The 25876-nt window shown below is 63.2% G+C and overlaps 2 protein-coding genes across 4 annotated transcripts in view; one reads left to right on the plus strand and one right to left on the minus strand.

Annotated features, from left to right (window-relative positions):
• The window catches only part of DNHD1 (dynein heavy chain domain 1), a 214348-nt gene extending 192158 nt beyond the window's left edge, over positions 1-22190 (plus strand). Inside the window, 14 exon segments of the mRNA XM_050924629.1 lie at positions 489-920; positions 2978-3419; positions 3683-3829; positions 10660-10851; positions 15502-15680; positions 17417-17653; positions 17900-18074; positions 19513-19623; positions 19895-20099; positions 20192-20283; positions 20459-20611; positions 20723-20793; positions 20795-21448; positions 21570-22190. Coding sequence (XP_050780586.1) covers positions 489-920; positions 2978-3419; positions 3683-3829; positions 10660-10851; positions 15502-15680; positions 17417-17653; positions 17900-18074; positions 19513-19623; positions 19895-20099; positions 20192-20283; positions 20459-20611; positions 20723-20793; positions 20795-21448; positions 21570-21932 — 3453 coding nt within the window. The 3' untranslated portion in view covers positions 21933-22190.
• LOC127034980 (F-box/WD repeat-containing protein 7-like) overlaps positions 22184-25876 on the minus strand; it is a 58747-nt gene continuing 55054 nt past the window's right edge. For all 3 annotated transcript variants that reach the window (XM_050924390.1, XM_050924399.1, XM_050924410.1), the window contains 5 exons: positions 24256-24369; positions 23928-24109; positions 23565-23790; positions 22885-23095; positions 22184-22707 (listed from right to left, as the gene is read on the minus strand). In XM_050924390.1, coding sequence (XP_050780347.1) covers positions 22439-22707; positions 22885-23095; positions 23565-23790; positions 23928-24109; positions 24256-24369 — 1002 coding nt within the window. In that variant the 3' untranslated portion in view covers positions 22184-22438. The remainder of the gene's footprint in view (positions 22708-22884; positions 23096-23564; positions 23791-23927; positions 24110-24255; positions 24370-25876) is intronic.

Below are 25876 nucleotides of genomic sequence, written 5' to 3' on the forward strand. Positions count from 1 at the left end.
GGCTTGGTTGGACATATTCCTGGAGGGGCCACCCCATGACATAAGCTTCAATTAAAGATTCATCTTTAACTCCTGGAGACTCCAGGACAATCCTGGAGGGCTGGCAACCCCGCCTGCCATAATAGTGGGGTGCACTTGGTGGTGGGCAGGATTGAGTGGGCAAAACAACCCCATGGCAGCACGAGCAGGAAACCAGAAAATCCCTCCTCGGTCCCCATGTCAAACGCGTGTGTAGCTCATATCTGCCCCGGCCACGCTCCCGTTCGGGTGTGACTAGCATGGGCGATGTGCTCGCTCTTGCGGGAGTCGGCAGCCCCCGTGGGCTTTGCTGGGGGAAGTGGGATAAAAATGCAAGACCCGGTGTGGGGCAGGATTAACAAATAAGGCCACCCAGGACACTACGATGGGGGTCAGGGTCTGGGTTTGGGGTGCGCCAGGAGGCCCCCCTCCCCGAGCTCAGCCTCACCCCTCTCCCCTCTGCTCTCCAGGAGCTGCTCTTCTACCCAAAGGATGAGCTCCCCAATGACCTGTTCCAGGAGCTGGGCCAGGTGGTGTCAGACGAGAGCTTCTGCGCTGCCTCCCTGCAGAGCGTCAGCAAAGCCGCGGCTGCCCTGTGCCAGTGGATCTGTGCCATCTACTGGTACCACCGGGCTCTGCGCATTTGGGAGCCCACCTTGATGCAGCTGCAGCACTGCAAGGTCCAGATTCGGGCGGAGAAGGGGCGGCTGGGCGACCGGCGCCTGCAGGCTGAGAAGCTGAGAGAATTGAGCTCGGGCTGGGGCGTGGAGCTGCTGCAGGCCACCGAGCATCAGGAGGCCCTGGCCCGCGACCTCAATCACGTCCTGCAGGAGAAGGAGAAGGCTGACACTGTTGAGAGCTCGGTGGCAATGCACGTGGCCAACTGGACGGCAGCTGTGGAGGTAACGACCAGGCTGGCCTTGTCCCGTCCCCTCCCCAATGCCCAGGGCACCCGGCGTCCCAGGTAACGACCGGGCCGGCCTCATCCTGTCCCCAACGCCCAGGGCAGCCAGGGGACTGGCCTCGTCCCGTCCCTCCCCCAATGCCCAGGGCAGCCGGCGTCCCAGGTAGCGACCGGGCCGACCTCGTCCCGTCCCCTCCCCGACGCCCGGGGCAGCCGGCGTCCCAGGTAGCGACTGGGCTGGCCTCGTCCTGTCCCCCCACCCCGACGCCCGGGCAGCCGGCATCCCAGGTAGCGACCAGGCTGACCTCGTCCCGTTTCCCCCCCCCAACGCCCGGGGCAGCCGGCGTCCCAGGTAGCGACTGGGCCGGCCTCGTCCTGTCCCGTCCCCTCCCCGACGCCCGGGGCAGCCAGCATCCCAGGCAATGACCGGGCCGGCCTTGTCCTATCCCGTCCCCGACGCCTGGGACAGCGGCGTCCCAGGTAATGACCGGGCCGGCCTCGTCCTGTCCTATCCCCTCCCCGATGCCCAGGGCAGCCGGCGTCCAGGTAACGACCGGGCCGGCCTCGTCCCGTCCCCTCCCCAAAGCCTGGGGCAGCTGCGGTCCCAGGTAACGACCGGCCCTGCCTCGTCCCGTCCCCTCCCTGACGCCCGGGGCAGCCGGTGTCCCAGGTAACTATCGGGCTGGCCTCGTCCTGTCCCCTCCCCGACGCTCGGGGCAGCTGGCGTCCCAGATAATGACCGGGCCGGCCTCATCCTCTTTTCTCCCCGACGCCCGGGGCAGCCGGCGTCCCAGGTAACGACTGGGCCGGCCTTGTCCCGTCCCCTCCCCGATGCTCAGGGCAGCTGGCGTCCCAGATAATGACCGGGCCGGCCTCATCCCCTCCTCTCCCCGACGCCTGGGGCAGCTGGGGTCCCAGGTAACGACCGAGCCGGCCTCGTCCCATCCCCTCCCTGACGCCCAGGGCAGCCGGCATCCCAGTAACGACTGGAGCTCCTGTAGGCCAAATCCGGAGCTGCCCTGCACTACAGTAGTCAGAGCCAGGCAGCAGCACCTCTTGGTGCTGCCAGTGCCCACATCCAGGAGCTGCTCCCTCTGGCTGGAGGGAGAGGGCCACGTGTAGGGTCAGTCCACCTGGTGCGAGGGCTGGAGATCGGGGTATAGACTCTGGATGCAGGGGTTGCTAGGAGTGGGTTTGTGACGATGTGGGAATGTTCTTGTTGTGTTCCTGGGTTAAGGTCCTGCACCTCAGGCAACGTACCCTCTCCGTTGTCAGGGCGCATTGCCCCTCCCCGGCTCTGGCTACTGGTCACGACCAGGGTACCCTGGGGGTTGCTTGGCCAGTTCTCCATGTACCCCCCCATTAACACCTCAGTGGGTAAATGGGGGTGCACCCCCACATCCTTGGGACTCTCCTTGTCCCCCCATTTCAAGTGTACCCTCGCCACGGGCACCTTGAATGGGGTTCTGCCCACCCCCGTCAGGGTCAGGTAGGTGTTGGGCATCACCTGATCTGGAGCTACCACGTCAGGCTGGGCCAGCGTCACCTCAGCGCCAGTATCCCAGTATCCATTGACCCTCCTCCCGTCCACTCCAGGGGAACAAGGCACTCGCTCCGCAGGGACAGCCTCGCGCTCACCTGGTAAACTGAGAACCTGGTGTCCGGAGCATCCAAACCCCAGAGCAGCTGGCCTGGGGCCCTCCTCCCTCCTGAGCAGTTGATAAGCTGCCAGCCCCACTCCTGGGTTCTCATGTTACGTGCTCAGATATGCTCCCTTCCCCAATGCAGGCCCCCAACTCCCCTGCAACCTTCCCAGGTCAATAATCCCCATAACACATCAAGAACATTCCCGCTTCGTCACAGGGTGTACAGGATCTGGAAGCAGAACTCCTCTGCCGGAGGTGGGATCTGGGAACAGGACTCCCCCTGAGGGTGGGGCTCAAGGTCTGGGTGTGGGGCTCCCCCATGTGGGCGGAGTCTGGGTGTGGGGCTCTCCCCCGGGGGCAGGGATTGGGGCCTGAGGCTCCCTGCTGACCCTGCCTTGTCTCCTGACAGCGATTGGAGCAGAACTGCAGCACAGCCCAGGGGGACGCACTCCTTTGTGCAGCCGCTCTCTCCTACGTGGGCGCCTTCCCCCCGCCGCGGCGCCAGGAGCTGCTGGAGAAGTGGCAGGATATCTGTGCCAGGCGCCAAAGCTCCCTGGGGCCAGACGACGTGAGGAGGTTGCTGGAGAAGGAGCTGCCCTGCCCTGGCCCAGCCCCCCGGGGCCCAGCCCTGCTGCCTGTGCGCCAGGACTTCAGCCTGCTAGCCCTGCTGAGCTCAGAGAGGGAGCAGCGTGCTTGGGACAGGGACCAGAAGCCACAGGACCCGGCTGGGCGCCAGGCCGCCCTGCTGCTCCACACAGACACTCATGCCTGCTCCCGCTGCTGGCCCCTGCTGCTCGACCCTGATCAGCAGGCCCTCACCTGGCTCCTCATGGCACAGAAAGCAGAGGAGGGTTAGTGAGGGGAATAAGAAGCCCGGCCTGGGACCAGCCCCCAGCCCAGCTCCTGGCCCTCTGTCTTGGGTGGGGACGTGACTGAGCCCTCTGTTGTCAGGTGCCAGTGGCTCTAGAGCGAGAGATTGTTCCTTCTGCACAGCTCAGGTTCCTGGAGTCTCCTGAAAAGTTCCCCCAGCCCCACCGGGGCCTCAGGGAAGGAAGGGCCCTTCTGCGAGCCCCTTTTCAGACTCCGAGTAGGAACCTTCTCCTGTCTTCTCCAGATGAGTCCCTGCTCTTTGCTGGCTCGGATACGCTGTCCAGTGCCGAGGAGTCAGGAAGCAATGAAGAGTCACCTGAGAAAAATCTCCAGGTGCTGTCGGCTACAGACCCCAGGCTGGAGCAGACCCTCCTGGCTGCAGCCAGTGCCGGTAAGGGTGGGCATGTGAGCCGTGACCAGCTGCAGTGCAGGGTGTGGTGTAGACACTGCATGCCCCCAGCATGCCACTGGGCCTGACCTGGCCTCCAGAGCCTAGGCCCCCAGCACACACCCCCTACAGACAACTAGCCTCCCCAGAGATGGCAGGTCCAGGCCTGCAGTCCCTGAGTCAGATGGTTATTGCATGCTGGGGCCTGTCACCTCCAGGAGGTAGGGAGCAGCTGAGGAGGGCTGGGCAGGTGATGTGGGGGGGCAGGCTGTGGGGGGCTGGGCAGGCGATGGGGGTCAGGCTGTGGGGGGCTGGGCAGGCGATGGGGGTCAGACTGTGGGGTTGGGGAGGCGCTGGGGGTCAGGCTGTGGGAGGCTGGGGAGGCGATAGAATGGGGGGCTGGGCAGGCGATGGGGGTCAGGCTATGGAGGGCTGGGCAGGCGATAGGGGTAGGCTGTGGGGGGCTGGGCAGGCGATGGGGGTCAGCCTATGGGGGTGTCATGGAGTGTGGGGGACTCCGGCCCTGCACCCCTCTTCCTGGGACTCACAGTGACTCTCCGCCAGCCAGTAAAACAGAAGGTTTATTGGACAACAGGAATGCAGGTTACAGCAGAGCTTGTAGGCACAGCCAGGACCCCTCAATCGAGTCCTTCTGGGGGTTCAGGGAGCTTAGATCCCAGCTTGGGATTCCCTGAATTCCAACCACAAAGCCCAAAACCGAAATTTAACTAACTCCCTCCAGCCGACTCCTTGCTTTGTCCGGGTTCCTGGGCAAAAGTCCTGACACCCCTCCCTGGCTCAGGTTATAGGTTGAGCACCTGTCCCTCACCTAAAGTTACCCCCTGCTCTCCCATCCCCCACACAGACAGTCCCTACTCCATCACATCTCTCCCCCCTTCGAGCCTGAACTGAGCGCGGTCACTCTGCCCAGTGACCTGGGGAAGTTGAGGGCCCCCTCTCTGGGACAACGCGTCCGCTATCAGGTTGGAACTTCCCTTCACATGGACCACGTCCATGTCATAGTCCTGCAGGAGCAGGCTTCACCTCAGGAGCTTGGCGTTGGCTCCTTTCATCTGGTGCAGCCAGGTCAGGGGAGAGTGGTCGGTGTACACGGTGAAGTGTCGCCCAAAGAGATATGGCTCCAGTTTCTTAAGGGCCCACACCATGGCCAGGTATTCCTTCTCGATGGCCGCGTAGTTCTGCTCCCGGGGTAGCAACTTCTTGCTCAGGTACACGATGGGGTGTCTCTCCCCCTTTTCATCGTCCTGCATTAACACCGCCCCAGTCCCGTGTCTGAGGTGTCAGTGAACACCATAAAGGGCTTGTCAAAATCTGGGTTTGCCAGAACTGGGCCTCTAACCAGAGCCTCCTTCAGCGCCCGGAGAACCTGCTGGCACCGCTCTGTCCAGATTACCTTGTCTGGCTTCCCCTTCTTGCACAGCGCAGTGATGGGGGCGGCTATGGTGCTAAAGTGGGGCACGAACCTTCGATAGTACCCCGCCATCCCCATAAAGGCCTGGACCTGCTTTATGGTTTGGGGAGCGGGCCAGTCTCTGATCACCTCCTCCTTGGCTGGTTCCGGCTTTAGGCAGCCGCTCCCCAGCCAATGGTCCAGCTAAGATACTTCAGCCATCCCCACCTTGCACTTCTCAGCCTTTACGGTTAACCCAGCCTACCGGAGTCGGTCCAGCACTTGTTTAACCTGGGACACGTGGTCCTCCCAGGTCCGGCTAAAGACGCAGATGTTGTCAATATACGCCACGGCAAAACTCTCCATCTCCCTCAGTAGCTGATCCACCAGGCGCTGGAAGGTGGCCGGCGCTCCCTTGAGGCTGAAGGGAAGGGTCAGAAACTCGTAGAACCCCAGAGGGGTGATAAAGGCCGATTTCAGCCTGGCATCTGCATCCAGCGGCACTTGCCAGTAGCCCTTTGTAAGATCCATGGTGGTGAGGTGCTGAGCGCCTCCCAGCTTGTCTAGGAGTTCGTCAGGCCTGGGCATGGGGTAGGCATCAGATACGGTGATGGCATTGAGCTTTCGATAGTCCACACAGAACCGGATCGACCCATCTCTTTTGGGGACCAGCACCACTGGCGAGGCCCAAGGGCTGGAGGACAGCTGGATCACCCCCAAAGCCAGCATGACCCTGACCTCTCTTTCTAGGTCATGGGCAGTTTTCCCAGTGACCCGGAAAGGGGAGCATCTTCTAGGGGGATGTGACCCTGTCTGCACCCAGTGGACAGTCAAATTAGTGCATCCAGGCTGGTTGGAAAACAGCTGTCGGTACAGATGCAGCACCCCTCTGATCTCAGTGTGCTTGGCCAGGGACAGCTGATCAGAGAGGGGAATTGCTTTCGGGGGAGAACTAGCTTTTGTCCCAGGGAATAGATCCACTAAAGGGTCATCTCCCTGCTCCTCCCAATGTCCACACACGACCAACACCACATTCCCCAGGTCATAGTATGGCTTCATCATATTCACATGGTACAGCCGACGGTGATGTGCCCGGTTTGACAGCTCCACCACATAGTTTACCTTATTTAGTTGCTTGACAACCTTGAAGGGCCCTTCCCAGGCAGCCTGGAGTTTGTTTTTCCTCACGGGGATGAGAACCATCACTTGAACCCCGGTGGCAAAGGCACGGGCCCGTGCCTTGCGGTCATACCAGACCTTCTGCTTCCTCTGGGCTCGGGCCAGATTCTCCGTAGCCAGGCTCATGAGCTCGGCAAGTCTTTCCTGGAAGGTCAGGACATACTCCACCACCGACTCTCCATCAGGAGCGGCCTTCCCCTCCCATTCGTCTCTCATCAGGTCCAGGGGCCCCCTTACCCACCTTCCATATAACAGTTCAAAAGGCAAAAACCCAGTAGATTCCTGGGGTACCTCCCTGTATGCGAACAGCAGGTGAGGTAAGTACTTGTCCCAGTCCTGCGGGTGCTGGTTCATAAATGTTTTTAGCATCATCTTTAGCGTCCTGTTCAACCTTTCCACCAGCCCGTTGGACTGGGGGTGATACGCTGAGGCCCAGTTGTGCTGGACCCCGGATTTCTCCCACAAGCACCGGAGCAGGGCCGACATGAAGTTGGACCCCTGGTCCGTTAAGACTTCCTTGGGGAACCGCTCCCGGCTGAAAATGGTCAGCAGCGCATCTGCCATGGTGTCTGCTTCAATAGAGGACAAGGCCACCGCCTCGGGGTAGTGAGTGGCGAAATCTACCACCACCAGAATGTATTTCTTCCCTGACGGGGTCGCCTTGCTGAGAGGTCCCACTATGTCCATGGCCACCTTCTGGAAAGGCCTCAAAGCTGCTTTCCCCTTGTCCCAGGCCTTCCCCACCCTCAGGCAGGGGTCACAGGATTGGCAGTACTGTCGGACCTGGGTAAAGACCCCAGGCCAGTAAAAGTTCTGTAGCAGGCTCTGCCTGGTGCGCCGGATTCCCTGGTGCCCTGCGAGAGGGATGTCATGGGCCAGGTACAGTAGCTTGTGGCGAAACTTCTGGGGAACCACCAGCTGCCTCCTGATCCCCCATGACTCTACTTCCCCTGGGGGAGCCCATTCTCGGTACAGGAACCCCTTCTCCCACAGGAACCTCTCCTTGCAACCTCTCCTCATGGTCTGTACCGCACTGAGGTCAGCCCGGTCCCTGGGCATCCGCAAGGATGGATCTTTCTGCAACTCAGCCTGGAACTCAGCAGCTGGGACTGGGATGGGGACCTGCTCTCTCTCATCGGCTGGGTCTGAGGCCGCAGCCTCTCTGAGCCGTGTCCCTGGGCATTCCCTCCCCACCAGGTTAGGGTCCTGCACCTCGGGCAGAGTACCTTCTTCATTGTCAGGGCACAGTGCCCTTCGCTGACTCTGACTGCGGGTCACAACCAGGGCACCCTGGGCGTTGCTTGGCCAGACCTCCAGGTCCCCCCCACATTAACACCTCCGTGGGCAAATGTGGGTGTGCCCGCACGTCCTTGAGGCCCTCCTTGGCCCCCCACTTCAGGTGTACCCTTGCCATGGGCACCTTGAATGGAGTCCCGCCCACGCCCGTCAGGGTCAGGTCACCATCCAATCTGAGGTCACCACATCGGGCCGGGCCAGCGTCACCTCTGCACCCGTGTCCCAGTACCCAGTGACTTTCCTCCCATCTACCTCCAGGGAAACAAGGCACTTTCTCTGGAAGGGCAGTCCCGCGCCCACCCTGTAAACCAAAAACTCGGAGCCTGGAGCATCCAGCCCCCCAGAGGAGCTGACCTGGGGCCCTCCTCCCTCCTTTGCAGTCGGTATGCAGACAGCCCCCCTTTCCTGAGAACACTGCCCCTCATCCAGCTGGGTCTCTACCAAGTTAACCCGGTGTGGGGTCGGTCTGCTCAGTCTGTCCTTGAGCCTGGGGCAATGGGACAGTATGTGGCCCCTCTGGCCACATTGATAGCAGCTCATGTCCCGTTGGTCCCCTCAAACTGGTCGGTTGTCCCTGACTCTGGGCGTTCCCCTTGGGAGGGGTTCTCCCTATTCCCCCTTTGGCAGGTCCCAGGATGACTCTGTCTGCATCGCGGCAGGCCTGTTCCTTTGGGACTCCAACCTGCCACCCCCCGACCGGCTCTTCACAAACTCATCAGCCAGCCGCCCTGCATGTCACGGGTTCTCTTGCTTTTGGTCCCTCAACCACAGCCTCAGGTCAGATGGGCACCGCTCATACAGTTGCTCCAGTACCAACAGTGTAACCACGTCCCCCTTCATCTGGGCCCCATCTGCCCACTTGCTGGCGTATCCCTCCATGCAGATGGCTAGTTGCAGATATGAGACCTCAGGGGTTTTATCCTGACTCTGGAACCTCTCCCGGTACATCTCAGGAGTCAGCCCAGACTCACGCAGCAGGGCCTGCTTGAACAGTTTGTCGTTCCCTTTCTCCTCCTCTCCCAGCTGGCAGTACAATGTCCAGTAAGGGGGGGAGAACTCGGAGCCTGTCCGCAGGATCTACCTGGTGCAGCTCACAGACCGTCTCTAAGGCATCCAGGAAGTCATCCATGTCCTGCCCCTCCTTACGCTGGGCCAGGATACACTTATCAAAGCTCTGCGCAGTTCTGGGCCCCCCCTCACTCACCGCAGCTCGGGGCTCGCTGCCCCTCAGCCTCGCCAGTTCCAGCTTATGCTGACGCAGTCTCTCTTTCTCCTCCCGGTCATGTTCTCTCTGTTTCCCACGATCCTCCAGCTCTCTCAGTTTTAGCTCTCTCTCCCATTCCAGCCGCTTGCGCTCCACAGATGCCGAGTGTTGCCGGGAGGATCCCCTGCTGGCTGGGGGTGTCACGGTTCCCGCGGCATTCGCTGGACTCTTCCCCACCCTTCCCCTAGGCATAGGCATGGGGGGTCTCAGGAAGTCCTCAGCCGCCGGCTGACCACTCCCAGCAGGGACAGACACTGGTGCCTGCGCTGCATCTGCCAGGCTGCTTCCCCCAGAGACAGGGCTTAGTTCATTCAAGTGATCTCCCTCCTCCAGCTGGGCAATCAGCTAGTCCTTGATGAGCCTGCCTCTGCGCAGCCCCCTCTGCTTGCACAGCTCCACCAGGTCGCACTTAAGCCGCTGGGCAAACCTCTTCCTGCTGGGCACTCACAGGCCGGGGTGCTCGCCGCTCCCCACGGTTTCCAGGGGGACCCCCAGTGCACCAGCCCTTCTTGAGGTCAGCACCTCTCTGCCAGGGTCGAGCTGCAGACTCCTCCGCCCCTGGGACCGCTCGCTGCAATCCCCCGGGGGACCCTGTTACTGCAAAGTCCTTCTCACTGGGCACACACTCCCAGGGGTTAACCACCCCTTCGTTTTACTGCTCCCCAGTGACTTACTGCAGGAAGTGCCGTCCACGGGGTGAAGTAGATCCCACCACTGCCACCAGTTGTCACGGAGTGTGGGGAGTCTGGCCCTGCACCCCTCTTCCTGGGACTCACAGTGACTCTCCGCCAGCCAGTAACACAGAAGGTTTATTGGACAGCAGGAATGTAGGTTACAGCAGAGCTTGTAGGCACAGCCAGGACCCCTCAATCGAGTCCTTCTGGGGGTTCAGGAAGCTTAGTCCCCTGAATTCCAACCACCCAGCCCAAAACCGAAACTCAACTAACTCCCTCCAGCCGGCCCCTTCCTTTGTCCAGGTTCCCGGGCAAAAGTCCTGACACCCCTCCCCCTGTTCCTGGCTCCGGTTACAGACTTAGATCCTGTCCCTCACCTAAAGTCCTCCCCGGCTCTCCCATCCCCCACACAGGCAGTCCCTACATCCCCCACACAGACAGTCCCTACTCCATCACAGGGGGGCTGGGCAGGCGATGGCAGTCAGGCTGGGGGGCGGGGCTAGGCAGGCAATGGGGGTCAGGCTGTGGGGGGCTGGGCAGGCGATGGCAGTCAGGCTGGGGGGGCGCTAGGCAGGCGATGGTAGTCAGGCTGTGGGGCTGGGGAGGCAATGGTGGTCAGGCTGTGGGGCTGGGGAGGCGATGGGGGTCAGGCTGTGGGAGGCTGGGCAGGCGATGGTGGTCAGGCTGTGGGGCTGGGCAGGAGACGACAAGCTGGGGGGGCTAGGCAGGCGATGGGGGCAGGCTGTGGGGGGCTGGGCAGGCGATGGTGGTCAGGCTGGGGGGGCTAGGCAGGCGATGGGGGCAGGCTGTGGGGCTGGGCAGGCGATGGGGTCAGGCTGGGGGGCTAGGCAGGTGATGGGGGCAGTCTGTGGGGCTGGGCAGGCAACGGGGGTCAGGCTGGGGGGCTGGGCAGGTGACGAGGGTCAGGCTGTGGGGCTGGGGAGGCGACGGGGGTCAGGCTGGGCCATGGTGGGGCGCACCAGGGCGATAACTGAGGCCGTTTCCCCAGGGCTGCCCATCCTGCTCCTGGACTTCGAGAGGAGCCCCTGCTGCCCTGCTCTCCTTCAGCTCCTGCAGAAGGAGACGCTGCTGGGGGAAGGGGGCGGCACCCTGCACTCAGAGTCACTTGGGGCTGTGCAGGTGCTGCCGTCTTTCCGGCTCTACCTCAGCACCACCCTGCCGCTCCGTGCCTTGGGGAAAGGTAAGGGACTGCGCGCTGAGCTTCCACCCCCCAGGGGATACTGCCTGTGTGAATCCATCGCCCTGCAGGAAGCTCCCATGAGACTCCCCCCTTGTTCCTCCCCCCTGGGGCTCCCTGCCAGGGATCAGTGACAGCCCCCCCCCCCCAGATAGTGCTGAGCTGGGCGAAGCAGAGTCAGCTCTTCCCCTCTCTTCCAGGACTTGGCCTGGCTGGGCCTTTTGGGGAGGGAGGGGCAGGGCTGAGCACAGGGTGCTGGCGGGTGACTACCCAGAGCCTTGCCAAGAGGGGCTCCATCTCCTTGCTCCAGTGCAGTCCCATCTTCCATTGCAGACGCCAGCCCCATTCTCTGCCCCTCTGTGCCCCAGAGTGTGTGTCAGCCATTTCTGCTCCACAGGCATCTCCCCCCAACTCTTGCTTGGGGTGTCTGGGATTAGGGTCTCTCTCCTTTGGCTAGGCATGGTCCCTTTGCTTGTGCCCACTGTTAGGGTTGGCAGCTTCCGCCAGGGACAATCACTGATGAGCTGTTCTGTGGTGGGATCCCCATTCAGGGTAAGTCCCTGGCTCTTGAGCTCCTCTGGAAAGCAGTGACTGTGTTCCTACTGTCCAATAAACCTTCTGTTTTACTGGCTGGTGGAGAGTCACAGTGAATCCTAGGAAGAGCGGTGCGGGGCCCTGACTCCGTGACAACCTTAACACACTCAAAACCGCCCTCACCAAACAAGGACCCTCTACCAGAGAAGTAGATTGCATCTTGGAGCAGGCCACCCAAATACCCTGAGAGAACCCGCTTCAATACAGAAATAAAACCCCCTCCAACTGCACACCCTTTGTGATCACCTACCACCCCACTCTGCAGCCCATACAGAGTATTCTCAAACCGCTAGAGCCATTGCCTTCCCCATCCCAGGAGCTGGTTCCCCAGTGGGGAGTCTGACAGACATGCCACAAATGTTTCAAAGGATGACCCCACTTGAACCCCCACTGCTGGCCTTCGAACAATCCCCCAACCTCTCCAAGCTCATCATTAGCAACAAGCTCCCCATAGACCAGGACACACCAACTCAATGCGGCACCAGCCCCTGCCAGAACAACAGATGCAAAACCTGCAGACATGTCTCCACTGCTAGAATGAGAAGACTGAAGCAACGTCAGCATTCAGCAACTCTGCCTTCCCATCATCTTTGGTTACTAGCTCACCTGCTCCATTGAGCAGCGGACCCTCACCATCCCTGATCATTCTTTTCTGTCTGACCTATTTGAAGAATCCTTTCTTGTTGTCTCTAACGTTCCTCGCCAGCTGTAACTCATTCTTTGCCTTGGCTGGCCTGACTTTGTCCCTACATGCTCGCACTATTTCCGTGTACACTTCTTCGATGACATGCCCCTCCTTCCATTTCCAGTATGTAACCCTCTTGGGTTTTAGATGGCTAAAAAGCTTGCAGCCACCTTGGCCTCCTGTGGCTCTTCTTACCTTTACTCTGCATCGGAACAGCTTCATGTTAAGCATCCAGTATTACATTGTTTAGGACCTGCCAGCTCCTTCGACTCCTTTTATTCCTAATTGGTCTTTCCATGGGACCTTACCTATTACCTCTCTGAGTCGGTTGAAATCCACCTTTCTGAAGTCCAGTGTCCTTGTTTTCTGGTTCTCATGTCTTCCTTTCCATAGGACCTTGAATTCTATCAGACCATGATCACCTCCTCCCAAGTTCCCAACCACCTTCGCTTTGCAACTAATTCATCCCTCTTGGTCAAAACCAGATCCAAAATGGACGCCTTCCTAGTTGTTTCCTCAACTTTCTGATCAGAGACTTGTCTCCTACACCCTAAGAACTTGCAGGACATGAGAGCTGTCTGCCTGCCTGCTCCTCTCTGCATGCTTCTTTGGATGAGGTGGACTCAGCACCTCAGGTGATGGCCATGGCCTTTATTCTGCATCATGCTGCATTGCTGCAAGCTTGGGGCATCCTGGCTGAAGTGCAACGAATAACAGAGGATCTGCCTTTGGAAGGTCCAGATCCAGCTCTGCAAACTCCTAGCCCTTTCAGGGCAGCCCTGAAGTCTTTTGGGGGCTAGAGCAGCGCTGTGACGAGGAAGTAGTCTCACCCGCTGCCCCTGCAGAGATACCACTTTCTCTCCACAGGATTCACGGCAGTTTGCACATCTGTAACTCCCCATGCCAGACATCCCAAGTCAGGCAGCTGTGACTGATGTCCATGGACATGCTGGCACGCACGTGTGGCCCTTCTGTCCTCCCTGAACAGGTGGATGAGTCCTGCCAATGTGCGCACAGCACTCCTGTTTGCATCAATTCTGCTTTTTCTGGCACGAGTCACAGATGCGTATCGTGTGCACCTTTCGGAACCACTGGCTCAGGACCTGCCCCTGCTGGCAGGGCACTTCAGGCTGTCTCACCACTCAAGGGATCGCCCTCACTGTGCATGTTGCTCCATACAAATGCTTGCAGACAACATTGTGGTGATGTTTTATCTCCCAGGCAGGGAGGGGCCAGGGCAGATCCCTCACACCAAGAGGTGTTGGCCCTCTGGAATCGCTGCATCAAGAACAGAATCCCCCTTTGAGGGCCTCTGCACACCCTGGCAGACTGCCTCAGCAGGTCGTTCAGCAGAGATCAGAAACGGTCCCTCAGCTATGAGGGAGTGAAGCTCTTTTTTCAGGTTTTCAGGGGTGCCAGAGCTGGACGGCTTTGCCAGCCAACAGAACAAAAAGTGGCCTCAGTCTTCTCTGAAGGGAGGTCTCACACTAGGTTTGGGGACAAATGCCTTCCTGTTGTCTTTGGAGATCAAACTTCTTTATGCGTCCGCCCACCCCTATGGTGCCCAGAATGGCTGCCAAACTCACACAAGATTGTGCCGTTTTTATTGCAGGACTATGGCCAAACTCCACAGACCAGCCCTCTCCTCGCTGCTCAAGGGTTAGATCATCAATATCTGCCTGCTCTGCTGTGATTCAATGTGTCCTCTACCAGGCCTGCTTGCCTCATGACGTGGAAGAGGCTTTGTCCATGGTCCCAGCAAAGGAATCTCTCTTCACAGGCTCCTATGCATGAGTTCACTGAGAGTTCACCTGGCTGCTCTCTCAGCATTTCAGCTCCCTACAGAGGGCAGGGCTGTGGGGCCATCCCGGTTTCTGAAAGGTCTGGACAGACTTTTCCCTCCTATTGAAGATCCATCCCCAGAACCTCCTTTTGCCCCCTGGCCACCTGCTCGTTGGTTCATCTCTCAGTGCAGCTAGCGTTTTAATAGCTATCACTTCTGCGAGGTGAGCAGCAGCGCCCCAGGCCTGTCTGACCAACCCTCCCCGTAGTTTTCTACAAAGATCTGTCTGCCACCTTTCTTCCCAAGCCTCCCCCGGCACGGCTGTGGGAAAGCTGCAAACTCTCAATGAGCAGGGCGTTAGCGTTTCAGTTATCACCACAGCTAGTGCCTTGGCTCAAAGAATGAAAGGAAATGCTGTGATGTCCTTGGAATTTCTTCAGGCATTCGCCCCCGTTGCTAATACGCTCTCTCAGCATCATCCCATGTTCTTCACGGGCACATGCAGCAGCAGCAGCTTTCCTGGGTCCGGCAGGGCCACCCAGAGGATTCAGGGGGCCTGGGGCAAAGTAGGGGAGCTGTGGTGCTTGAATTCACGGGGCGGTGGCCCAGGTCTTCAGCAGCATTTTAGCAGCGGGGGGCCCTTCAGTCACTCCATGTCTTTGGCAGCACTGAAGGGTCCCCTGCCGCCAAAATGCCGATGAAGACTCGGAGCATCGCTGGGCCAGGGCTTGCGGGGCTCCTGTGTGGCCCTGGGCAAATTGCCCCACTTGCCCCCCCGCTCTGGGCGGCTCTGGGATCCGATTCCATCAGACACATTCACAGGGCTGCTACTTGGGCTCCGTGTCATATGGTCACCCTGGCTGTCTCTCTCCCTGGCCTCCAGGGCAGGGCTGGGTCTGGGCGAGGAGGCTTGCAGGCCTTGTTTAGGGGGGGCTCCCAGACCCACCTCCAGCTGACACTGCTTGGGAGGTACTCAGAGTCCAATGCACATGTGCAGCCATGCCCCCACCTCTGTCCCCTCTGCGTCAGGCTCACTGTAATATTGGCATCTGGTGGGAAGGCTCGGACGGGGTCGGACCCTGGGCTGGCAGTACTGCCCCCCGGATGTCGCTATGGGACAAACGTTCGGGTGCGCATGGCTGGCGTCTCTCTGAGTCCTGGCTCCCTCAGGCTGTTCCTCAGCAGAGACGGATTAAGATTTATGGGGCCCTGGGTACAAAGAGCCAGTTGGGCCCTCCATGCCCCAGAGGCTCAGGGGTGCCAGAACAGGGGGCCAGGGCCCCCCACTTCTTAACATGGGCATAGTAGCCTCGGACAGGCATGGTGGGGGAGCTGATGCCCCTGCTAGCAGTGCCAGCCTCTTCCCAGTGGGGCGATTGGGGGGGCCTTAGGCCCCCCTCACCACAGGGCCCTGTCCCTTCTCTGCCTCGTCCCCCAAGACCCAGCATTCCTCAGCTGTGACACGCCGGCTCAGCCCACAGCAGCCCCCTGGGCCATCAGTGAGAGGTGTGGGGCTGCTCCTTGAGCCTCTGTCCCACTGTCCCAGGCCCCCTGGGCCCTCACTGCCTGCCCTGGCCTTGTTTCTCTGCAGAGATGGACCACGCGCTCCTGAAGGGCCTGATTGTGATTGACTTGAGCCTCAGCCAGTCAGCGCTGGAGGATCTGCTGCTGGAGGAGGTGCTGCAGGCCGAGAGGCGGGAGGCCCAGACCCATTGGCGCATGCTGCAGCTGAGCATCCTGCAGCTGGAGGACAAGCTGGAGGACACGGAGGTGAGACGGCGCCACTGCCCCAGCACGGAGAACGGCTCTCTCCTGGGACCGGCTCACGCCTCACCCTCCTCTCCCCCAGGCCTGCCTGGCGTGTGCTGGGGCAGCGTGGGATAACCTCAGCCCCACCTGCCCCTGCCCCTGCCCCACCTGCCCCAGCCCCCGCGCCACCTGCCCCAGCATGGAGAATGGCTCCCTCCTGGGACCGGCTCACGCCTCACCCTCCTCTCCGCCAGGCCTGCCTGGCGTGTGCTGGGACAGCGTGGGACAGCCTCAGCCCACCTGCCCCTGCCCCACCTGCCCCAGCCCCCGCGCCACCTGCCCCAGCCCGCGCACCACCTGCCCCAGCCCCCGCGCCACTTGCCCCAGCATGGAGAACGGCTCTCTCCTGGGACCAGCTCACGCCTCACCCTCCTCTCCGCCAGGCCTACCTGCCATGTGCTGGGACAGCGTGGGACAGCCTCAGCCCACCTGCCCCTGCCCCACCTGCCCCAGCCCCCGCGCCACCTGCCCCAGCCCACGCACCACCTGCCCCAGCCCCCGCGCCACCTGCCCCAGCATGGAGAACGGCTCTCTCCTGGGACCAGCTCACGCCTCACCCTCCTCTCCGCCAGGCCTGCCTGGCATGTGCTGGGGCAGCGTGGGACAGCCTCAACCCCACCTGCCCCTGCCCCTGCCCCACCTGCTCCAGCCCCCGCGCCACCTGCCCCGGCCCCCGCACCACCTGCCCCAGCACCCGTGCCACCTGCTCCTGCCCCACTTGCCCCTGCCCCAGCCCACCCCTCCCCTGCGGGAGGAGGAGCCAGGAGTCTCAGCTTGTTCTTAGCCACACAGGCATCACTCCCTGGCTGACACTCGGCCTGCCCCCCCCGTGATACCTGAGCCCCTCCACTGTGCCCCCCCTTGACACCTTAACCCCCAATGACACCTTACCCCCCACTACGCTCCATGACACCTGAGCCCCCCAACTCACTGTGACCCCCCGACCCTGCCCCCGCCCCGTGCAGGAGGAGTTGCTGGAGCTGATTTTGCAGCCGTCGGGTCCCCTGCTGGAGGTGGAGGAGGAGTTCCTGCCCCTTCTGCAGCTGCTGCAAGCCCAGCTTGAGGGCCTGAGCGCCAGACACCAGCACCTGCTCTCCCTGCGCCAGCACCACCTGGCCGTGCAGGTCCAGTACCGGCAGGTGGCGCGCCTGGGGGCGGCGCTGCACCAGGCCCTGCAGCAGGTGTGCCGGCTGCACCCCCAGTACCAGTGCTCCACGGCGAGCTGCCTGGCCGTCGCCCGCAGGGCCCTGCTCGCCACCAAGCGCACCGATGCCAGCAAGCAGGAGGCGCTGGCGGCCCGGCTGCTGGAGCTCAGCAAGGGCCTATCCCGCCAGCTGCTGGCCCACGCTCAGCCCCGCCTGCAGGAGCCGCACAATCTGCTTCTCAGTTTCCTGGGGGCCCTGGTGCCCCTCCGCCTGGCCGGCCAGCTCAGCCCGCTGGACTGGCTGGCCTTCTGCCAGGGGCTGCAGGGGCCTGCAGCGGAGCAGGTGCTGCAACCGGCCCAGGTGGCAAGGCCGGGCTGGGTGCGCGCGGCAGCCTGGCACGAGTGCGGGCTGCTGGAGTGCCTGCCTGGCTTCCAGGGCCTGCGGGCCTCCCTGGCCGAGCAGGCTGCCCAGTGGCAGGAGTACTTTCGCCTGCCCGCCACGGTGGTGGGCCCTGCCCTGAGCCCCAGCCACGCCCACCTCAGTCTCTTCCAGCGCGCCGTGCTGTGGCGTATCTTCCGCCCCGAGAAGCTGTGCAGCATCCTCCATGACCTCTGCACCTGCCTGCTCGGCCGCCCTATCGCCGAGGACACCAGCTACAGCGCCGCCACCATCTATACCTGCAGCCAAGCCCGCCAGCCCCTGCTCTTCCTCACCCCGCCCTGGGGCTCGCCCGGCATGGCCACACACCCGCTGCACTGGATCCGGCAGATGGCCAAGCAACGGCACTGCGTAAGGCCAGCCCCTGCCGGATGGGGCACCGTGGGGGGAGGGTGGTGCCTGTGCCGGCGTGGTCCGGGGGGCAGCAAGGTCGGGGGCTGGCAGGCACAGAACAGCTACAGGTGCTGGGCTTGGCCTTGCTGGGTGACTGACCCAAGCAGGCCTGACACCCCACAGGGCCTGGCCAGCGGTGCTGCCCTGTGGGGAGCCAGGGGAAGGGCCCTGAGGCCAGGCCGGTGAAACCCGCTTCTTCTGCAGGGGGGCGTCGTCGTCGTCTCCTTGGGCTCCCCGGGCTGCATGCGCCTCGTGGGCGAAGCCCTCAGCACCTGCCCCAAGCAGGGCCACTGGCTGGTGCTCGGCAACTGCCATCTCCAGGAGCGGTGGCACCCAGAGGTGCTTGCGCAGCTTAGCAAGCTCCAGAGCCCCCCCGAAGGTGAAGGACCCTCGCCCCCCCAATGCAACCCCAAATGGTGTCCCACCACGGCCTCCCCCCCGCGCCCAGCTGCTCCGGGGAGTCGCCTGCCTGCCAGCTACCTCCCAGGCCTGCCCCCCCCCCACAGCTCCAGCCAGCCGCCTCCCAGGGCTGCACCCCCCATCCCTGGACCTCATGGCTGCCCCCCTCCACAGCTCCCGCCAGCCGCCTCCCAGGCCTGCTCCCCCCCACAGCTCCCGCCAGCCGCCTCCCAGGGCTGCACCCCCCGCATCCCAGCCCCTCATGGCTGCCCCCCCCCCACAGCTCCCGCCAGCCACCTCCCAGGCCTGCACTCCCCATCCCTGCACCTCATGGCTGCCCCCCCCGCAGCTGCCTCCTGGGCCTGCACCCCCCAATCCCAGCCCGACGGTTGCCCCCCCCCTGCCCACACAGCTCCCGCCAGTCACCTCCCAGGGCTGCACCCCCCCCATCCCAGCCCCTCACGGCTGCCCCCCCCTCCCACAGCTCCCACCAGCCGCCTCCTGGGCCTACAGCTCCCTCCAGCCACCTCACAGGCCTGCACCCCCCATTCCTTTATCTCGTGGCTGCCCCCCCAGCTCCCTCCAGTCACCTCCCAGGCCTGCCCCCCACAGCTCCCTCCCAGATCTGCCCCCTCCCACCCCCACAGCTCCCTCCAGCTGCCTCCCAGACTCTCCCCCGTGCCCTGCCCACCGCTCACCTGCTGTGTGAGGATTTCTGTGCCTTGGTCTCTTACTGCGGGGCGGGGGGGGGGGAGGCCCCCATGCCGCAGCTGGCAGATGTGAAAGGGGATGAGGATTTCTGTGCCTTGGTCTCTTACTGCGGGGCGGGGGGGGGGGGAGGCCCCGATGCCACAGCTGGCAGATGTGAAAGGGGATGAGGATTTCTGTGCCTTGGTCTCTTACTGCGGGGCGGGGGGGGGGGGGGAGGCCCCGATGCCACAGCTGGCAGATGTGAAAGGGGATGAGGATTTCTGTGCCTTGGTCTCTTACTGCGGGGCGGGGGGGGGGGGGAGGCCCCGATGCCACAGCTGGCAGATGTGAAAGGGGATGAGGATTTCTGTGCCTTGGTCTCTTACTGCGGGGGGGGGGGGGGAGAAGGCCCCCGTGCCACAGCTGGCAGATGTGAAAGGGGATGAGGATTTCTGTGCCTTGGTCTCTTACTGCGGGGTGGGGGGGGAGAAGGCCCCCGTGCCACAGCTGGCAGATGTGAAAGGGGATGAGGATTTCTGTGCCTTGGTCTCTTACTGTGGGGTGGGGGGGGGGAAGGCCCCCGTGCCACAGCTGGCAGATGTGAAAGGGGATGAGGATTTCTGTGCCTTGGTCTCTTACTGTGGGGTGGGGGGGGGGAAGGCCCCCGTGCCACAGCTGCCAGATGTGAAAGGGGATGAGGATTTCTGTGCCTTGGTCTCTTACTGCAGGGGGGGGGAAGGCCCCCGTGCCACAGCTGGCAGATGTGAAAGGGGATGAGATCCACCCCAAGTTCCGCCTTTGGCTCATCGCTGCAGCTGGTGCCACAGGGCCTGTGCCAGGTGTGTTGGTACCATACTGCGTCTGCCAGACCTGGGCCGTGCCTCCCCTGGCACATGGGGCCCCTTCCCCACAAGGTGGAGAGGGCTGGGGGGGTGAGGCTAAGTCCAAGCCACCTGTGCCTGCCCCACAGGCTGTGGGCGTGGGGAGTGCTGGGTGTGCGCTCTGGGCAGCAGGGCACAGCCATTAGCCCCTAAGGGGCGTCATGGGGGGGCTGCGTGCCCGTGACCCAGGCTGGAGGCAGCAGTGAGTCAGCCCCATCTGTCCCTGCAGGCGCTGTGCACCGTCATGCCGTGAAGCTGTTCTGTGAGACGCCCCAGGAGCTGAAGAGCATCCTGCTGCGCAGCTACAGCCAGCTGCTGGGCCAGCCGGCGTGGGACGCTGCCCCGGAGCGAGGGCTGGCCCTGCTGGTGCTGCACGCTGTGCTGCTGCACCGCCAGCACTACGGCCACCTGGCCCAGGCCCGGCTCTACCCCTGGTGAGTGAGGCCAGGCCGACCCCGCCCCGTCTCCTGGTGCCTGCATTTCCCTCCCTGCCCCAGGGGCTCAGCGCCCGCTGCTCTTCCCCTAGGAGCGAGGCGGAGCTCTTCATGGGCCTCAGGCTGCAGAAACGGCTGGAAGAGGTGGTGGCCAACCCTGAGGAGGCCATGCAGGAGCTGGCAGGTAGGGAGGTGGCCAGATCTCATCCTGCCTCCCAGAAACACCTGGGGCAGAAGCTGCACCCACCCCTGCCCTAGCCCAGCCACTGGCTGGAGGCTCAGGCTGCAGTGGCCCAGAGCTCAGGCCAGCTGGACCCCAGCCTGCGGGTCAGGCCCGTGACAGTTCCTTGCTGTTTCAGGGTCGATTCTCTACGGTGGCTACATCCTGGATGCTGGGGACGCAGGGGCTGTGCAGAGTTTGAGCCAGCAGTGCTTATGCAGCGCCTCGCACCTGCTGCCCCCCCAGGGGGTGAAGACTCTCCTCACCGCCCTCGTCAGAGACTCCGACCCGGGTAAGGAAGTGCCCCTGCTGCCAGTCTGACCCCCGGGCTGCAAGGAGCCCTTGATGGTGCTGCAGGGACACAGGCCCTGGGCTGTGACTGACTGTAGCTTTCTGCCCCCAGCTCTGGCGGAGGAGGACGTGATCGCAGACACCCGGGCTCGCATGCAGCAGCTCCCGGGCCCAGCAGACCCAGGCCTCCTGTGGGCTGTCCGAGGGCCTCCAGCAGCAGCTGCTGGAGAGCCAGAGCCAGAGCCTGCTCGCAGACCTGCTGCGGTCCCAGGACCTCTGGCAGTCTCCCCCCCAGCCAGGCACTCAGCAGGAGGTCCTGGGGCAGCTGGTGCAGCAGGGACTGGAGATGGTGCAGGCGCTGCAGGATGCGCTGCAGCAGCGAGGCTGGGAGGTGGGGGCCAGAGGGCGCCTCCCACGGGGGCGCGCACGGCCAAAGCCCCGGCCCCTGCTTCGCTTCCTGCTGGAGGAGTGTGGCAGCTTCCTGGCCCTGCTGCAGCAGGTGGGCCAGGACCTGCGCTGCACCCAGGAGCAGCTGAAGGGGCAGCCCTGCCAGTCCCCGCGCTGCGCCACCATCCTGCGGGCACTGGAGCGGGGACGCCTCCCCCGCCCCTGGCTGCCCTACGCACCCACGGGCCCCCAGGACCCATGCAGCTGGCTGCAGACACTCAAGTGTCGCTGCCACCTGCTGTGCAGGTACCTGGGGGCGGTGGCTGGGCAGCCTGTGCCGCTCTATCACCTCTCTGCCTTCCAGTACCCACGGCGCCTCCTGCTGGCACTGCTCCAAGAAGCAGCCCGGGCCGAGAAGCAGGACCTGGACCACTACCACCTGGACCAACAGGTAATGCCGCCCCTCAGGCGCACAGGGCAGCTTGCTGCTCCTGAGAAAACCCCTTGGGTCCCTGCCCAGTGCCAGTGCCAGTGCCAGTACCAGCCCCCCTGATCCAACGCTGCTCTTCCAGGTGCTGTCCGGCCTGCTACCGCCCAGCTCCCCGCCCGAGAGCGGGCTCTACCTGACCGGCCTGGAGCTGCGCAATGCCCTGTGGGACACACGCTCAGCCCTGCTCCAGGAGACGCTCTCGGCCCAGCCCTGCCTGCTGCCCCCAGTCTGGGTGCAGGCCGTGCGGGAGGCCTGGCATCCTCACAGGCCCAACGCCTCCCTGCCACAGTACAGCTGCCCCATCTACCTGGGCCTGCCCCAGCAGCCTGTGTGCTTGAGTAGCCAGCGGGCTCTGATGCACCTGGCACTGCCCTGCAAGATGCCCCCTGCCCTATGTGCCCACCGCCGAGTGCACATTGTCAGCACGCTGCCTGGCCTGGAATAAGGAGAGGAGAGCGCTGGTGTGTGGGACCAGCAGCCACAGGCCATTGCGCTGGCACCAAGGGGCCCCCACACTCTGCGCAGCCCCATGAGGGCTCGGGTCACCTGCAGGAAGCACGCAGCATGGCTCTGGGACTGCCAGGGAACAGGGTGCAGCTGCAGCCGGCCCCCCATGGGCCCCTTGGGGGAGAGGTCACCCCCCTGGAAGATACTCAAGGAGCGGAGTTCGTGCAGCTTCCCACGCACAGCCCCAGGTACAGAAATAAATTGATATATTAGTGTGTACAAAACATGCTGCGTTCCCTCTGTCCAGGCCCCTGGCTGTGCAGGGCCCTCCCTGCCAGTCCCAACCCGAGGGCTCTTGCACATATAAATAAGGCGGAGGCAGGCTGGAGACAGTATTTACAGCCCTGCAGAGGGACTGAGGCCTGCTCCGGGGCCTGCCCTGCAGAGCCCAGCTGCTGTGCCCGGCCTGCGGAATCCTCCATCCCATCCCGACTTGGCTGGGGCTCATTTCAGGTCAACGTCGAAGTCCAGCACCAGCAGCTTGGTTTCCTCGGTGCCGTTGCGGCTGCCCACAGCACACACCAGCTTTGTGTTGGAGGCGCGAATGCGCCACACCACGCCCCCACTGCCCCCACTCTCCAGGGCCACCAGGTTGCGCACAAACTCGCCCGTCTTGAGATCCCAGAGCTTGACGGTGCCGTCATCCGAGCTGGTCACCACGAACTTGGAGCTGAACTGGAGGCAGGTGACGGCGCTCTGGTGCTTGCTGGGCCCTGGGGGAAACGCACTATTAATGCCTAGTGGGGGGCCCACGCAGTGAACCTAACTGCACCCCCGCTGCCTGGGTCTGAGTCACACCCCAGCAGTATCTACCCCCATCCCAGCCCCAGCCAGGCACAGAGTCACCCATGCGCTGGCTGCTGGCCCCCGCCCCACCCCGCCCCACTCACCCTGCAGCGTCTGCAAGCACTGGCCTGTCTTGATGTCCCAGATCTTGACGGTAGAATCTGCATTGCCCGAGACCAGGATGTTGTCCCGCAGCTCCATGCCACTGGTGAGCGACTGGTGCCCCATCAGCGTGTGCAGGCAGTTACCACTCTCCATGTCCCACACGCGGATCGACGTGTCCAGGGAGCCACTCACAATGTGTGTCCCGTCAAACTGCCCAGAGAGAGAGAGACTCAGCCATGGGCCCTCCCCCAGTGCTGCCCCTCCAGCAGGCAACCCGGGGGGGTGGCACAGCCTGCATGTGCATCCTGCAGGGAGCACACCCTGCTGGTGTGACAGGGAGCGTTCTCGCCTGGGGGCAGGGTCTCAGCGGGAGCAGGGCCTGAGCAAGGGGCAGTGTCTGGGCAGGGCCCCACCTAGGGACAAGGTCTGGGCAGGGGGCAGGGGCTCGCCTGGGGGCAGGGCCTGGGCAAGGTCTCACCTAGGGGTGAGGCCAGGGCAGGGGGCAGGGCCTGGGCAGTACCTGGGCAGGGTCTCACCTAGGGACAAAGTCTGGGCAGGGGGCAGGGTCTCACCTGAGGGCAGGGCCTGGATAGGGGGCGGGGTCTCACCTGGGGGCAGGGGCAGGGTCTCACCTGGGGGCAGGGTCTAGGCAGGGGGCGGGGCCCGGGCAGGGTCTCACCTGCAGGGAGTAGACGCGGTTGGTGTGGCCCTGCAGGGTGTGGATGCAGCTCTCGCTCTCCGGGTCCCACACCTTCACCGTGTAGTCGTAGGCCCCGCTCACCACTTTGTGCCCGTCGTACTGGACGCAGCGCACGGCGGCCACGTGCCCCATCAGCACGTGCAGACACTGCCCTGTCTCGATGTCCCAGAGGCGCAGCGTGGCGTCCCGAGAGCCGCTCACCACCCTGCGGAGCACAGGCATGCTGAGTGGCAGCAGGAGCCCAGCCATGCCCATTGCTGCCCCCCAGGCCCAGCAGCCCCACCTGGGTTGGGTCACTCCACCCAGCCCACCCCCGGCCCTGCGGCCCCACCCCAGGGTTACCTGGTCCCGTGCAGGTGCATGCAGCGCACGGTGGACGTGTGTCCGTACAGCGTGTGCACACACTCGCCCGTGTCCGCGTTCCACACCTTCAGCGTCCGGTCCGTGGAGCCGCTGATGACGATGTTGTCCCTCATCTGGGAGGACCAGACGCCCCCCGTGTGACCCACCAGGGTCTGCACACACTGCAGAGAGCAGGACAGAGTCAGGGGAGCCACAGAGGGAGCCCACAGCCCGAGGCCACCCCCAGCCCTCTGCAGAGGGAGCAGACGCCCCATTCGGACCAGCAGCGGGGGGCTGCTCAGCCACCCCGAGGCCAGGCCGGGCTCACCTCGCCGGTGACGGCCGACCAGACCTTCAGCGTGTTGTCGTCGGAGCCACTGACAATGCGGTTGCCACAGAACTGCAGGCAGGTGATGACGTGGTCATCGTGTCCCTTCAGGACCTGCGGAGGGAAGAGCAGGTAACGAGGGAGCTGGCCCAGACGGACCTCCCCCACCAAAGGAAATGATCTTGGCCTGGAGGCAGTGTCTGCCACGCCCCCCGGCCCCCCTCACTGACCCCGACAGCTCGTGTCTAACCCCCCCACTAACCCCCCCCACTAACCCCGACAGCTTGTGTCTAACCCTGCCTCCCGCACTGACCCTACAGCTTGGGTCTAACCCCCCACTGCCCCCCCGCACTGACCCCGACAGCTTGTGTCTAACCCCCCCACCCCGCACTGACCCCAACAGCTCGTGTCTAACCCCTCTGGGCCCCCCCGCACTGACTCCGACAGCTCGTGTCTCACCTCCTGCCCCCGCCCCCACTGACCCTGACAGCTTGCATCTCACGCCCAGCCCCCTGCCCCCGCACTGACCCCAACAGCTCATGTCTAACCCCCCCCGCACTGACCCCCCCCCCGGCTCCCTCCACACTGACCCCGACAGCTCGTGTCTCACCCCTCTTGGCCCCCTCGCACTGACCCCGACAGCTTGTGTCTCATCCCCCCAGCTCCCCCTGCACTGACCCCCCTGCTCCCCCGACACTGACCCTAACAGCTCGTGTCTCATCCCCCCGGCTCCCCCCGCATGGACCTCCCCTGGTTCCCCCCACACTGACCCCGACAGCTTGTGTGTCACCCCCCCGCACTGACCCTGACAGCTCATGTCTCACCCCCCACACTGACCCCGACGGCTTGTGTCCAGAGCTGGCTGCAGAGAGACCTGGGCTGGCACCGAGCCACCAAGAGACGGGGAATCTGCCACGGCTGTGGCAGTTAGTCTCAGGGTTGGATACTGGGGCCTTATTTCCAGTGAATTTGTCTGGCTGCAGCTTGCAGCCGTGGTCATTGTCGGTGTCATCAGTGCCGTGTAGAGGGGAAAACCCCTCCCTGGCCCTACACACGGTTCGCTGTGTGCATGCCAGGGCCACATTTGCGCACAGCGTTGCACAAGGAGCTCCCTAGACTCTGAGTGGTCCTGCTTTCCAGGACAGTCCCCAGGCTGTAGGAGCAGCCGGCACTCCCTGGGCCGCATGAAAACTCCTTTGAACGGTCGCCGCTTCCCAAGAGAGCCAGTCACTCTGACTGCCCGGCTCGCCTCTGCAGCTCTGCCACCCACACGTCCTACTGGCAGTGATTTCACACGCTTCCAGATCACAATGAAAACGCTGAACCGGGCTGAGCAGCACCGCACTAGGAACACCCCATGGGTACATCTGAAGAAGTGGCTTTTTTACCCACGAAAGCTTATGCCCAAATAAATCTGTTAGTCTTTAAGGTGCCATCGGACTCCTTGTTGTTTGTGTGCATACAGACTAACACGGCTACCGCAATATTTGAGCCCATGGGATGGCGATTCCCCACTGCCTGCCAGTCCTTCCCCCACTGCAGGGATCCCCAACACGGTGCCCGTGGATGCCATGGCGCCCGCAGGGACATCTAAATGCACCTGCGTCCTGGCTGGCGGTCG

This window comes from Gopherus flavomarginatus, chromosome 1 (genome assembly GCF_025201925.1).
Source record: "Gopherus flavomarginatus isolate rGopFla2 chromosome 1, rGopFla2.mat.asm, whole genome shotgun sequence".
In the NCBI taxonomy this organism is placed as follows: domain Eukaryota; kingdom Metazoa; phylum Chordata; order Testudines; family Testudinidae; genus Gopherus; species Gopherus flavomarginatus.